At 42.2% G+C, this 16,552-nt stretch overlaps 1 protein-coding gene across 2 annotated transcripts in view; it reads right to left on the bottom strand.

Annotated features, from left to right (window-relative positions):
- Positions 1 to 16,552, bottom strand: part of TTC27 (tetratricopeptide repeat domain 27) — a 1,731,040-nt gene that overhangs the window by 509,141 nt on the left and 1,205,347 nt on the right. For both annotated transcript variants that reach the window (XM_078648753.1, XM_078648752.1), the window contains exon 10: positions 2,226 to 2,339. In XM_078648753.1, the coding sequence (XP_078504879.1) occupies positions 2,226 to 2,339 (114 nt within the window). The remainder of the gene's footprint in view (positions 1 to 2,225; positions 2,340 to 16,552) is intronic.

Here is a 16,552-nt window from a genome sequence, read left to right as displayed (position 1 = left end):
TTTCTCTCCTTGGTCCCGACTGATGCCCCTGTGATGTGTGGTGAGCGAGTCCCGATCCTCATGTTCGCGGACGACACCTTAATAATTTCTAAAACTCCCAGTGGCCTTCAGCGTGCCCTTAAGCGTTTTGAGGACTTTTGCCTAGAACGGGGTTTGGAAATAAATATAGCCAAAACCAAGTATATGGTCCTTGCTGACCGTAAAGTTACTGGGTGTGCCAAACCCTATAGAGGGAGGATATACATGAACAACTCCCCGCTTGAGCAGGTTGAAGCTTTTACCTACCTGGGGGTTACCCTTCAGAAAGATCTGGGATGGACTAGCCAATTAGATCTGGCAGTCCTTAAGCATCGCCAGCAGGCAGGTATCCTTCTTAAAAGGTTTAAGTCATCTGAATCAAAACCCATTAGTCCACTGTTAGAAATATATGGGATGAAGGTACTAAGTTCGGCTCTTTACGGAGCTGAACTATGGGGTTTTGAAAAACTAGGGAGTCTGACACTAGCAGAAAATGAATTTCTAAGAAAAGCGACTAGTGTCCCGGCAAGTACCCCGTTGTTACCTTTAATGTGGGACCTTGGGAAAAAATCTGTCCAAGATCTTGCTTTCCTACGCCCGCTTTTGTACTGGCGTAGGATATGGACCACAGAAGAGCTTCAGCATTATGCAGAGGGCCTAAAAGAAATAATAGCGAAAGATTCCTCACAAAAAATACATTGGCTAAAGGCTATAAGATCTCTGCTAATTAGCCTGGGAATGAGGGAACTTTGGGATGACCCGGTAAACGCTGTTTTTCCCTCTAAAAAAGTTTTGACGATAAAATATTGGGAGATGGTTACATTAAATGCAAGAACGAAGGGCCTATCTCTGCACCTCACAGGTCACTTCTTGGAATTCAAGGTCTACCCTAAGCTGGAACTGTATTGGGATGCCATTGAAAAGCAGTTTGACCGTAAACTCTACTTTCAATTCAGAGTCGGCTCCCTTCCAACAAGGTCATTCACAGCTAAATGGGTAGGCGAAAACTATTATGATAAATGCCCTAGGTGCAGGGAAGAACAAGAGACGATAAGTTACCTCCTTTTTTTTGTCCCCTCTATGTGGCCCCTAGAGAGATGTGGATTAAACCGATATGTAAACTAATCGGTACCCGCAGACATGAGGAGGCGTTAAGAATCTTGTGTACAGACCCCAATCCTCCAATTGCCATAGCAGTGGCAAAATTCCTAAAATGGGTATGGATTATTTGGGCAAAAGTACTATGAAAATGAATTCAGAATATTCTTTAACCTGCTTATTTGCACTGCAAATGTTTGGGATGTAGCTGGGATATGAGTTTTGTAATATAGCATCTGACCCATACAAATGATGAGTTTTATAAATTTTACGGATGTGTTTTTAGCTATGTGATATTCGGCAATTGTCTTTTGGAGTTTAATTCTTTTTTAAAAAAAAATATTTATTGTACAACTTTTCTTAATGATATTTTTAATTCATTGGGAAATGTGATTTTATGTTTTACTTTTATGACTTAATTGTCGAATAAAGTTTATGAAATTGGTGTGTGATTCCCAATTGGGTTGCAAATTGCATGCCTCATTAATATTTGGGACGTTGTTTATTATGTGCCACATTTACCTAGCACCAAAACCATATGTTCATTAAAGATGTGCCTTGAAAAAAGGTGGAAAATGCTGCATGCGAGAATGGGATGTGGAAATGGGTGGTCCGGGGAACCTGCAAGAGAAACAATCGTAAGGAGACATATGCTCATTCAAGCTAAGACCCTTTGTGTTGTTAAGCCATTGGGGCTGATGAGTACATCTGTGCGCCTAAGGGATTTAGCTGCAATCCTAGGCGTGTTAGGTCGGAGTGGGCTTCATTCAACCTTCTAGCAAGGATCCCCATATGTGTTCCCTTGTGGAGAGCAGAAATTAACTCATGTATCTCGGACATGGGAAGCGTTGATGTTATCCAGTTCCTAGACTGAAACACAGATGCATAAGGCGTCCACAGTTTTGGGTCAATAGATTTGAGAAGCAACTTCCTGGTCAACTGTTAAGCATCTCACATATATAGAATGGGGACATAGGAGACAGCTATTCAAGATTATGTTGGCATAGACAACCTGGGAAATTCCACCTTGATAATTTCTTCCTTTGAATAAAAACTTAGATTGCAGAGCGGGGTAAACATGAATGTGAAATAAACAAACAGTGTCCTACCTGCGTCTGGGTCATTGCACGCTCTATCCGACGGCTGCTGCCCTTCTCAAGCTTTGTTCTCAAGAATAGCACCGTAGTCTGAATAGACCAAAATTTGGGCTGGGAAAGCAAACACTGCAAGAAATAAACAAATACAATAAACTCTACTGCACAGCTTGTTAGAGGAATGGATACACCGAAATAGACTCCTGCAACTACATGCACAAAATCAACATGGAGCAGAAGGTGTAGCAAAAGCTGCCATACTTATTATCAAAATCATAACATATTGCATTAAGTTAGCATTTTGTCACAGTGATTATTAGTCTTTTAGTGGCTGCAGACAAGTAAAGTGTACAACCAACTTATGACAACCAAGAATATTTGGCAAACGACCCTTGCAGTTAAAATGCACAGACTGATACATCGTTTGGTAGGTAACGAAGAACAACCAAAAATGAAAACTGAACAGTTCTCAATAATAATTTAACTCGAACTAAATTTACTCCTAGTAGAATAATATCGGCTATCTTGCATTCACTTATTCCACAGTCTACATTTTTTACTTACCTTTCAGTAGGACATTGCCCTTCAAAGGATGTGCATGTGGTATTTCTATTACCAATCACTTGTAGTCGGGTTCTCTTGCATTTTGCTTTTCAGCAAGAAGACACTATTAAAACCACAATCGGGAAAAACTGCAGTCCAGTGCATTTTCTACTTCTTTTATTTATGCCAAATTAATTTGGTTTACAGAAAGTTAATGTAACTCAGTTAGATTGTAAAACAGAAGATTGTATAATTAAGTAGCATTAGCAATGCTACAACGGATAGTCAGACAAGTACCAAAGTCAGTCAACACAGGTTAATTATTTACATAGTGGTAACATGGTTACTTACAACTTCTTTGGAGAGCTTTGAGACAATAATAGTTTAAACAATCCCTGGCAAAGTCAATACGTTTGGTCTTGGAAAGCTGATGCGATAGATTTTATTTTTTTAAAAGCAAGCATATGCCAAAAAGAAGAAAAAAATACTCCATGCATCCTAAAAATAGCGGCCTTATGCTTGCAATAACGTTTAAAAAAAAAAAATAAGCATTGCATATAATAAATTCAATGATAGATTGAGCATTTTCGAACAGGCAGGTATACTCGGTCCAGTTTAGACTCCTTATTTATTTTTCATTCAACTCACAGGAAAATATCAATCTTATTGACACAGAAAATGTATTCGTGGCTTAGAGTTGCAATGACATGAAGATATATAGAAATACACATGAAAAATAAAAATAAACTATGAAAAATAAAAATAAACTATGAAAATTGAAGAGAGAAAAAAACATCACTAAAGGAAAATATTGTCCCACCAGCCCTGGCATCCAAGCACAATTCTTTTCAGGCAGATGTGCACATGTGATCAGGCTAAATGCAATCATTCACAGTGCAAGACAGTCGATCGCTGAAGTGAGCTAATCCAAAACCCCCATGCTGTAGGTTGTGCTGGGCGGAAGCGAAACGTGAAACACAGGAGAGCGGATCATTGGATAAGGAAAGCAGCCCCAATATCTCTGTATAGCTACATTTATGTATGTATTTTTTAACTACGAATTTCTTGATTACACAAGGCTACATCCATGCTTACAAATATGAAAGCAACAGCACAAATTAGGGAATGCAGACAGCCACTGCAAGGAGATTGTGCACTAAGTATCAAGCAGTTGTAAAGACATATGGTGTAAATTAAACCTGCATTACAATGCACTCTTAGATTCCACAAAAGGTAAAAGAGGATAAATGGCACCATATAATAAAGTCTACACATTTCACAAATGCAGTACCCGAGGGCGCCCAGTGAAGTCTCTGCAATTATTTTAGCAATCCCCAACTTATAATGGTATCTGAGACGCGAGACGCAAAACTTTTCCCACTATATATCTGGTAATTGCTTTATGGTGCTTACAAAAATTCCAAGCAGGTCTTTCTTCAAGGGACCTAGATAGTACATCCTAGGTGTTCCCAATAAAAAGCATAGCCTAGGCAAACATTTACTGAATTCCTGCCCTGCTTATAAGTTTGGCTGGCCCCATGCCATTTCTGCCTTCATCCTGTCATTTCTGTCTCAAACAACTGTTTCCAGTCCTGAGCGGAGTTAAATGGTGCAACTCGGGTAGACCTGAGAGTGACGGTTTTGTTGTTTTGGGATCCAGGAATTTACCAGTGGAAGCACTTCTTCCCTTTCTCAAATGGAAATTCACGATTGCGACTAAGTTGTATTTTTTCTATTTTTAATTGAGGACCGCATCTTGCTGGATGTGAGAAGCTCCTACTTGAGGCAGGCTGTGGTGTTGGTGTGGAGTGCAAATCAGTGCTCCGAACCAAACCAGAGATCAAGGAGCTTGGAACCTCAGGCAGAGGCCTGGGTTATGAGGTGGAGACTAGTGGTGGAAAGCAGAGTGCAGCGACTTGACCCTTCCTGTTGCACATGTGCCGAAGTGTGGCTAATCAGTGCTTCAGACTTCTACACTTATGTTTCAGGCTATAAACAGTGCAGGGGAGTGAAACTGGGACTGGCATTTTAGAATTTGTGTGAGAGTTGCAATGAGAAAGCCACAGAAAGAGACCCCTTGAGGCTCCAAGGTAAACTAAGACAAAAAAGACCAAATATATTCCCCAGCGGGAGAATTTATTTCAATTACGGTCTCTGGTTTGAACAGAGGCAATGTGTGCTGAGGGTGAGGATCTGGGTGCATAGGCAGGCCTTTTGAGTTCAAGAGATCACTCACGGCATAACTAAAGCAGCTGCTTAACAAGGATGATAACTTTGAGTGTAAGTTCAAGGATAAGAGCTTACCTTGTGGACTGTAATCAGAATGGATTAACGCATATCCCTTGTAAGATACAACCTCTCAAAGTATATTCGATATTGAATACAAGCTCCCTACCACAGTTCTAACGCTCAGGAGATTGATGGTGTGATTTAGATGTCAGCAGACGAGTCACTCCGTCACAACGGTGACAGATATCTCATCTGCCAAAATATACATTTGCTAAAATATAAATATATTATATCCTATGAGATTTATATTTTGGCTGTTGGGATATCCCTCACTGTTGTAATGGAGTAACCCATCTGCCGAGATCTAAATAAGGCCCTGAATCTTTTAAGCCCGCTTTCAAAACTGACCACTGGCCAAGGAATCGCCTTCTGGGTGCTCGACCCATCGTTCTCTACATTTTCTTGAATAACCTCTAGAGAGAATATCAACATCACTACAAACAAGTTGATCTTTTCACTGCTTGCCATCGAAATGCTATGAACTTCTGACTCTCTGCTTTCGTATCCAGAAACGGAATTGAGGATCCACTCAGTTAGAATTAGTCTGAGCCACCTTGAAGCTTGCCCTCTAGTGCCACAAACCTATTGTCAAAGTTGTCATCAGATGGCAAGAGAAAGTTAGCCAAGACTAAAGGCTGACTTGTAATAATGAAAGCAATAATGGACAAAAAAATGCATATTGTACAAATGTACAGGCACATGGATGGACTGCACTTACAGTTATAGGTACATCATGTTGTGTCCCACCTGAGAATACATTGACAATTTTGCCAAGTACTAGCAGAGATTCTACCGCTGTCTCTTTTCAAATTATATGCTGGTGTCCCTGCTGAACCGCCTAAAGAGAGAGATGTTGTTAAAACTGGGCTTTTAAGGGTTAATTCTAGAGAAATAATACAGGGTATACTAGAGACAACCAGACTTGTGCCAAACAATGTCGATGAAATGAGATACTTCATCAGAGAAGCAACGAGGTATGCGAATAAAGAACATGATAAATTGGAGCAATTAGTTGATGAGTGTGAGGTTGTCATCAGGAGAATGAGAAATGTACCAAAAAAAAACAAAGTTGATTTGACTAATGAGGAAATACAAGAATTGGGATTAATGAATTCACAAGTTCACATTAAAGATCTAGTTGAATAGATAATGGGCTGGAGAGATTTGAAGAAGTACTGATAGGTGGAAGAAGAATGTTACTACTAAAAATAAAATCTGCAGAGGCAAGAAAGAAAACAAAGGGGTTGTTGGTGATTCAGAGTGAGAGGCAGTTGCAGAATTTTCTTCAAGAGAAGTACATGGTTGCGATTATGTGCATGTGCCTTAGACGAGGGGCGACCTTAATGCCTTTCAGATACATTTTCCAAAATTACAAGAGGAGCCTGAGAAATTGTATAAAGAGGTTCACAGATTGACAATGATTTTGAAAATGCTTTGGACTGAATTGGATACACGGTTTGACGTTGATCCTAGTGATTTATGGACTGAATTTAAGTTTGCTGTTACTTGGCGTTGGGAATGTTACAATGGTCAGTGTCCCTATTGGGCTTATCAGAATTAACAAAACATGGTTGTAATCTGGAATATGAATCTTCTGAAAACTGGATGGTGTTGGCTAAAAAAACAGAGGATCATCTTATTTTAATGATGTGACCACATTTTGGAACTCTCACTTCCCAACTGTGTGCACCATCAAGTGTCATATAAAATTTAAGAAAGAACTTTACCTTCTTTTCAAAAGGAATTTTCATATCTGAGTCATCTAACTGCACTTCGGACCTCTGCCTTCATCCTGGGATACTTCCATCTTACACCCTCTTATATCTCATCTTCCAGTATTCACTAACCTATCCTATACACATTTTTCTCGCATGATTACTGCCTGTTCTCCTTAACACATGTGTTCACTGGTTTCTAAGTCCCTCAGCTCCGCTTTACATACTTTTACTTTGGTTCTCACCCCAGTTGTAATTTCACTCAATGTTTAATCATGGGTGGCATTTTGCAGTGGTTTCTCTCTCGTACTGCTATTCCATTGACATTTTGGACATTAACTATGTATCCGTGCTAATCCCCTAAATATATGTAACATTTCCTTGTATTGTATTCCTGTAAATGTATAAAGTACACAGAAATCACATACTTCTTACCCGAATGTCACTGCCTCAGAAACTAAATGACAGTAGAAAGGTTGCTACTCCAAAGTGAACGTGTAGTAATATACTCAAGCATGAACTGAGAGTATACGGTACAGATGTTTATTAGATCTCTCGTCAAACAGCACCAGGAGGCAACTGACACCCAAGACAAGAACATTCTTAGGGCAGAATATGGAACACAGAACATCATGTGTTCCACCACTGCCTTACATCACTTAATAGATCACCACAACATCTTCCTTTTCCCAAAACACAATAAAGAAGAAGGAATTATAATTAAACATCAAAATATAAATTCTTGAAAAAGACAAACAAAATAAAATAAATATAATGCATGTTGTGAGATACAAAAAACACAATGCAATGTTCTTCCGCCTGTAAATAGCATAACAAATGTAAGAAACACTGCGAACATATCAATATCTTAATGGTATTCTGATGACTCGTTTTTGATGCATACCATTTTCCATAGGCACTATCACTCCGAACCAACACACACACTTCACATGTCTCAACCTCGTCTCTGTGTTGAACCTTCACAACGCTTCAACTATTCTACCATTGATTTCCCTTCAACTTGATGGAATGACCACTCACAGCCTCAACTTATACCAATTCCCTGAATTTAGACTGCCATTTGGGGCACATGAGAAGGTTCTTTTATGTGAACCCAATCTCCCTTCATGATGGCATTGTCATGCTTGCTCCCACCATGCTCATCATCAAAAGTTTGCTTTGCCTTACTTTGTGCCATTTCCACCAAAGGGCAAATACACTTATCTATATTACATTCACGAGAAGAACTAGATCTGTTCTCTTTCAGCCATGCAGTAAAAAACACTGGGAGGCACTTGACCTCTCATAATCTCAAATGGTGTTTTGTTCAAAATGGTATTGGGATTGGTGCGATTAGCAAAAACCCTTTCCTCCACTGCGGTTCGCACATCAACTCCATTCTGATTTGTCCACAGTATGCATTCTACCAAAGTTCTATTCATTTTCTCTACCAAACCATTGGCTTGTGGATGATACAACACCACCCTTTTGTGTGTGATACCTGCTTTGGATAAACACTCCCTCATCTCCCCCTACACAAATTGAATACCATTGTCAGAGACCCGCTCTTTTGGTAAACCTTCTCTCTGAAAAATGTTGTTGAAGAAAAAAATAACATTGGTGTATGGTTCTTGGACAAATTCTACCTCCCACCACTTGCTATGGTAGTCCACCAGAACAATAGCATATTTGAATTTAATTGGCAGAACACCAAAAGGTCCAATGAAATTCACAGCAAGTTTGGACCAAGGTACAGGATGTAAAGATGAAGTGTTGTATCACTAGTGACACAATCTCTGACTGTTTACACAATTTCCCTGTCCACGCTGGGCCACCTATACACAGCACAAATCCTTCTCTTGGTGACCATTTGCCCCAAATGGCCCCCATGACCTGCTTGAATTATACACCTTCTAAGAGAAACTGGGGGAATAAACGTATTGCCCCTCATAATGAAATCCTCATTCTCTAATGTAAATTCGTCTGATATCTTGAAAAATGGTTGGACAGTGGGATAGAGAGCAGATTCTATCGGCCATCCACACATAACATACTCCAGCACCTTTCTCAAAACGACATCTTTGTCCATACCCTCCAGCCATTCATCTGTACAAAAGAACTCTCCAAACACACATCCACTGCTGCTATAAGGCATTCTTGATCCTCCTCCCCCTCCTCAGGTTCTACCTAAGGCATACTTAGAGGAGACCTTGATAAATAGTCTGCCCTAATATTTCTCCCACCAGGAATGTGTTCCACCTCAAAATAGTATTGAAGATGTTTTGCACTAAGTCTCGTAATCCTTTGAGTCAAATCTATAATGACATCCCCCTAAGAATCCCAAGCAGAGCTTTGTGATCCATCAACATTTTGAACTTTCTTCCCAACACAAAACATTTGAAACACTCCACTGCCCAACAACAAGCAAGTAACTCTTTTTCCATGACAGAAAATGTTTTCTTGTTTTCACGCAGAGCTCTGGAAGAAAACCCAATCGTGCGCTCACACAAACGCACATTTTGTGAAAGAGTAGCTCCTAGAACACTATTGCTTGCTTCCACAGTGAGTATGCAGACATTTCCAGGATGATACGGTCCCATCATTTTCTCAAACCCTATCTCTGCCTTAAATTTGTAACATTCTTCCCGACACCTCTCATCTGACTTAAAGACTTTTTTTGTTTAGCAGATGCTTCAAATTCTCTGTCTTGTTTGCAAAATTCTTAATGAACTTCACATAAAACTCGCAAACCCCATAAATGGTTATACTTGTTCCTTAATGCAGGGTGCTGGAGCTACTACAATAGCCTCCACTAAACCAGGACGAGGTTCTACACACTTGGTAGAAAACACATGACCCAAATATTCTATCTGTGACTTTGCAAATTCCCATTCTTGACATTCACCACAACACCTGCTCGTTAAAGTCTTTCCAAAACACTGTGCATAATATTTTCATGTTCCTGGATATCTCTAGCTGTAACCAAAATATCATCTTGAAAAACAACTAATTCGTTAATGCCCTTCAATATAGATTCCATAATCCATTGAAAAACTAAGGCAGCCGATGCTAGCCCAAAAGACATCCTTTTAAATTGAAAAGTACCCATTGGTGAGACAAACGCAGTAAGGTGCCTGCATGACTGATCCAATTCCACCCGATGATAAGCAGATGCTCAATCAATCTTGCTAAATACAGAAGCAACTATTAAACTAGACACAATGTCATCAATCCGAGAGATGTGATTCAACCCAAATTGCTTTGTTCAAACTATGTAGGTCGATGCAAACCCTTTATTTATTTATTTATTTATTTATTTATGCGATTTTATATAGCGCGAACTTTACCCGAAGGTGTCAGAGCGCTTTACATAGGACCCAGTTTCAACCATAAGGACTGATGGTTACATTCGGAAAAACAGATTTGCAAACTTTTGACTTACATAAGAACCAGTTGAAAACATACGGACTTAGGATTACATGCGTTGCAAAAAAAAAGGTACAAACAGAAAAAATTGCAAATGTACAAGAGATAGAGTCACACAAGGAGGAGATACAAATGGATAAGCTCTAGGCATATACTAGAGATATCTCTATCTACTTAGGGAGGGGATACACATGGATATACTCTAAGAGTCACAGACAAATGGTAGAGAGCACAGCGGACTCCTGCATGAACTAGTGATTACAGTTATCTCTATATACATAGGGAAGGGGTAAGACTGGATATACTCTAAAGGTCACATAGGAATGGAAGAGAGCAAAGCGGACTACTGCATGTCCTAGTGATTAGAGTTATCTCTATATACATAGGGAAGGGATACACATGGAAATACTCTAAAAGTCACATAGGAGACTAGTCATTAGAGTTATCTCTATATACATAGGAAGGGATAAGACCGGATATACTCTAATGGACACATAGGAATGGTAGAGAGTACAAAGGTCTACTGCATACACTAGTGATTAGAGTTATCTCTATATACATAGGGAGGGGATAAGACTGGATATACTAAAGAGTCACATAGGCAAGGTATATGGTGCAAGGTCTAAAGCAAATACCATCGATTAGAGTTATTACAATAAGTCAAAGAGCAGAGTTCCATAAGTGTGGATGCAGTCACAGAACAAAGGGAGGGTGGGAGGGATGCAAGGGTATGGAGAGAAGGGGAAGCGGAAAAGGGAGGGAACATTTGAGGATCATCCACGGGGAAAAGGGTTTATGGGCGAGGGAATGGGAGGAGGGCTAGAGTCCATCGAAACTGTCCGAAAACAGCAGCAAAGTGATGGTCAGGACAAAGCAAAAAGTCAAGAAGTCCAGGAGTGAAGGTGGGAGATGAAGCTGGAGGCCAGCCGCAGGCGCGACACCATCTTGGAGAGCTTGCAGTCAGCCGTCTCGGTGGGGGAGAGAGTGCGCCAGGTGGTAAAGGCCATGTTGACGCTATTGGTACGGTCACGCGTTGGCCATGGGGCGCTACACTGCTGCCGGTGGGTTGTTTGTGGATTCACCCGCAAGCAGTGTGGAGTCCATTCAGAACACTAGTGCCCTGTGGGGGGGAGGGGGAGGGTGAGTGGTCTGGAGATCCGGCCCGTGTTGCAGGGCCCCAGGGCATTCCGGCACTGGCAGTGGCCCCAAACTGGCAGCAGGTCGGGAGGCAGGCCAAAAATCCAAGAGAGGGCCGGATTAGCAGGAGGCTGGGGAGAAGTTGGGGCGAGCCAGTGGAAGCGGCGATCGCCATCCAAAAGTCGCCTCCGGCCGCCATCTTAGAGTCAGGCAGGCGCTGGAAGGATTCCCTCGGTGGGGGTCTCCACCGAAGTGAAGGTATAGGAAATTATGCCATCTGCTGCGGCGAGAGTCTCGACCAGCCGGGGTAGCGCAGGACGCAATCCTACCTCCCAGCGGCGGCCGCAGTCAGCGGAGTCCACGGCGCAGTGCCGCCCGCCATCTTAAGCGCCTCCGCCCTCGCCTCCTTCACCTCGGGAGATCGAGCCTGTCTGCCAACCTCGGAGCGATCGCTTCTGCTCCGCACCTGCCCCACTCGCTCCGCTTCGTGCTTAAACCCTTAGGTCCCCAGCTTTCTTCCTTACAATAACCAATGGAGAAAGCCATAGGGAGGACTCTATGGGTTCAATAACTCCTTGGATACACATTTTTTCCAGACTTTTGGCCAGTTCTACCCTGATGCTAAATGGCACCATCCTAAGTTTATGTTTCACTGGAATTTGCATTGTCCTGGACCTTGATCTTATGTCTGAACCCAGAAATCATTCCTAAGCGTTCATCAAAAACCTTGGGAAACTTCACCATCTACTCATTACTGGTGTCCAGTCAGCCCTCTTTGACCAATGACAATTGTGCTTCCTTGCCCGGTCTTAAAGTCAATCCAAACAAACCTTGGTGATACCACCCTAAAATGGCAAGTCCTTTTTGTGCAACATACACTTCATCTACAATGGTTTTCTCTTTAAATTGAAGCGTAGATTCAAAATATCCGACTAACTCAATCCTTTTCCCATCGTTTGTGACCGGACACCTGTCAGGATGAAACAAAACATTGTTGTTCCAGGACCTCTTAAACAATTATTCAGTTATTATGGTCATTTTGCACCAGAATCTACTAATAATCTTAAAGAATTTCCATCTACCCGAAAATAAGAATATGGACCTCTACACTCCTGTTCACTCTCATCATGCACAACTAAAACCATGTCCCTTGTTCCATCCATCAGCCCCTCCATTTATTCACCTGAATCTACATCAAGTACCACATTTACTTTGTTCTTTTTTTGCTTGGCACACCTTGCAAAATTACCCCATTTCCCACAGTTGTTGCATGTTGCATTTTTTGCATGAAACGGACGATCATTAAGGAAATGTTGAGAGCACCCACATCTGAAACAAATACTCTTTTCGTAAAAAAAAAGGAATTCTTGTCACTTCTATTAGCATCAAATTTCTACTGCTGAACATGAAATTTGGTGTTCTCACCCTTGGCAGAAACCTGTTCAAACCCTGCTACAAAACTCTTTGTTTATCAACTCTCTTAAACTCTTCTGAGATATTTCAAAACTTTTGTCAATGTCTATTGTCTAGTTCAAAGATGGATTTTTAGAAGTAAGGAGTTTCTCCTGCACTTTCATGTCATAGCATCTGACCACATTTTGATCCCTGATCAATTGATCCATTAAGTCTTCAAACCACAGTCAGAGGCTAAGAAGCATAAAGCTGCCACATATAAATCTATTGCTTCTCTCTTGTGAAAACTTATGATGATTGATTGATTAGCTTTATTCGATTTCAGTATAAAAATCATAAAAGCAACAGCAGTACATAAATATACACCAATACATTAATACATTTCATTAAAAAAATAGCATCTGTTAAGAATAGATTAAATCAATAGAATAAATCAGCTAATCAATGAGCAACAGGGAGAGTGAACAGATTAATTAAAAGCAGGGGAGAAGCGGCCACTCAGTACAAGACCACTTCTTACCGTCCGGAAATTACTCTGTGTTGCTTGGCATTGCGACGGGGCATATAATGTTCTGGGGTAGAATTCACTTAGACTCCAAACGGATATAGGTCCATCACCTATTTGTGGCTGCCAAGATTGGAGGTATGGGACGACATATTTATTACTAAATTTTACGAGTACCAAATCGCCCACAGTATTTTTTGTGAGAGGTCCTAACCAGCCCACCCTTCTAACGCTTAATATAGTCCCATCTATATTGGGGGGCAAAGGTCTATTTTTGGTGAGCCAGAACACTACTTTGTTCCTTAGGTCCTGCTGTCTTTCATGTTTCCCCTTTGGGAGTTCAGGTATTCCTGAGAGGACACACACGATAGGGGCTGCCTCTGGTGGCAAATGTAGGTGGTTAGTTTTGTGTGGTATAGTATCATGACTAGCCGCTATTCTTTTTTGAGATGACGTCTCTTTATTCTGCCCAGCCCTAGGGTAAGAACTCTGTGATGTTGTGGCGGCTTTCGAGATATTTAAGATTTTCATGTGTGGAGCAGCTGATTGGTTACGGGTGATCTTGCTTTGTATAATGGAATTAGGCGTTTCTATGGGGGCTGGATGCTGTAATTGTACGGATCCTCCCATGGTTTTTGTAACTATCGACTTAGCTTTTATTGCTTCCTCAACCCCCGTGAGCCTGTCCCCTAAGCTAGTCATTTTATCGATCAACGGGGATATAATTGACTTCATCATAGTTTCGAGCGCGGACAGTAGAGAAGTCTGTGTAGATGCTTTCAGTGTAGCAGTGCTAGGAGTATTGGGTAAAGATGGATTTCGATTTAATTTTTGTTGCTTGGCCTGACTGCCCGTTTGTTTAACCTCATCTCTCTTCCTTTTGGCAGAGAGCGCCTGGGTGTAGGCTGCAGGTAGAGAGTTTGCTATTGGTCGTATTATGAGGGGCGTAACCTGTAGAATTTGAGTTAGTTGGGAAGAACAGCTAGACCCAGGATTAGTCGTAACTATAGGGGAGATTGGAGCGATAGTTTGCACTTTTTCTACATCCAGAGGGGCGTACGAGGATTTACACATTTGATTTAGTTCATCCAATAATGATATAGCTGGGGCTATATCAGCAGTCTGTGGAGGAGAACCCATACTGAGAGAACTGTCCAAGGCTGGGGATCGTTCTATTCTGTCTAATTCACTAGCAATGGGCAGTATTGCACTCTTAATATAAAAGTCCATTGTTCCCCTAAGCAGGTCACCCTGGGAGGAAAGTTTTCTAATGCCCCCTTTGCAAGACATAGCGTGACAGCTTTTAAAATTAAACTAAGTCAATTTCGACTACCGAACTATAATGAGCCTTAGGAGGGACCTGTTAAATGAACCGGAAATAATCAGTGGATAGCGGTACCTTTAGTCAATGTTCCACGATTCTTGGCTCGAAAGCAAGGGGTCCCGCCCTTGTCCCGGGCTTCTACCAGCGCCGACCCCGCGACGCGGGGGCTGGTCTCCTTATCAGGCGCCTCCTGGCGCGGGATTCGTGTGTGGCGCGTGTAGTGCCGCTCGGGCGTCTGGGTATTGTAGTCCTCTGGGCTCCCCTCACGCTGCAGCCGCTGGGGTGGACTGGCGGCGACAGCTGGGAGCACTGCTGCTGGGCGCTGGGTCCGGAAATGACCCCCAGGAGTCCTGCTGTCCCCCGCTCCACCGGGCTGGTCTCCTTATCAGGCGCCTCCTGGCGCGGGATTCGTGTGTGGCGGCGTCTGGGTATTGTAGTCCTCTGGGCTCCCCTCACGCTGCAGCCGCTGGGGTGAACTGGCTTTCTGTTTTAAGAAGGAAGTAAACCACTGCACCACGTTGGACCCCTCAATTCCTTCTGGAACCCCCAGAGGAAACACAGAATGCTGGGTTTTGTAGTCCCGGCTCCCGAGAGGGGGGGGGGATGCGGCACAACTTACAAGGACCGGCACTTCCTCAGGTACACAGTGCTAGCAGTAGCAATAGTCCAGAACACCTTGTTTATAAGAGAGACCAAAGTTTGCCGAGTTCAAAAGGCTTTAAGCTGATGTGTCGCTCTCTTAAACTTCCCGCAGCCCATGCCCATGCCAGGAGCCACTAAGTTCCGATTATATTTGAAAAAGCGGGGAAACTCACCCACCGGCATCGCTGGGGCAAAGCGATATAGCAGACGATGTAGAAACGCTGCAGTCCTATGGACCTCCAGCAAAAAGCTTATCGACACGACTCAGGTCCGCAGGCTCAAACTGGGCATGGGGTCGGGGTCCGGAGAAGATTTACTGCGCTTCACTTCACTTGCCCCATTCCAAGTCGGCCTCACCGCCGCACAGGAAAGCTCTGAAAAGCGCTCCGAGGCACAGAATCAGCGACGGTGTCCAGAGCTGCAAAGACGCCAGTTAATCGCCGCCATCGGCAACGTGGAAGGGAGGGGGCAACGTGGAAGGGAGGGCCTTATGTCTATTAACAATTAGGCAAGGTATCACTTCAAATTTCCTGCCACAGCCCCTAAATGTTTTATAAAAACCCTATAACAAATCTTCCATTTAATTGGTGGATCACCTGGAGGTTGTAAAAATGGAGGCAGACTATTTACTAATTGCATGTCAAGAATGAGGACAGTAGAATTTGTAAAAATAAATAAATATCACACCTGAAAGTATTATATTATATTTTAAATAACTATGGTAGTATTTAACATTTTTTAAATACACTGTGATATTCAAATATACTTAAATGGTGCAAACAATTAGGAAAGTCTCAATGTGTGTATCACTGATAACAAGCTTTACAGATGGACCTCCACCTCTCCTGACAGTGTGCGTGTCACTGATTAACTCAGTGTAGTGTGTGTGTAACTATGTAAACACACAAAACACCAAAACATACTGTGACACGCCATATTTCCTGGACAGAGTCAACCAGGGTCAGCACAGCCTCCTCCAATAGCCTCCGCCATATGAAAATGAGTGAGCGTATCACTGCAGATTACTGTCTACATACGCTGTGGTAAGGCTTCCCATTGTAGAGGTCACATATTTAGAATCGACATCTATGGGTCATCAGGTGTAGGGAACTCCACCCCCATTCTTTGACTGAGGGATTTCTTCCAATAGGTAGCAAATTCTGGGCATGTCGACCAAAAGTTCATCATCTTTCCTTTTTCACCACAGTTTCCCCAATAGTGATCCTCACAGTCTGGGAAAATATACTTAAGCTTACTTGGAGTCCTGTACCAATTTGAACATCAACTTTTGCAAGTGTTCCTGTTCTGTACACCAACCATAATTATAGAAATATGAGCCCAAAGGGAT

Source organism: Lissotriton helveticus, chromosome 6 (genome assembly GCF_964261635.1).
Source record: "Lissotriton helveticus chromosome 6, aLisHel1.1, whole genome shotgun sequence".
NCBI classification, from domain to species: Eukaryota; Metazoa; Chordata; class Amphibia; order Caudata; family Salamandridae; genus Lissotriton; species Lissotriton helveticus.
Note: the sequence above shows the minus strand (reverse complement) of the source record. Positions and strands in the feature narration are given on the sequence as shown.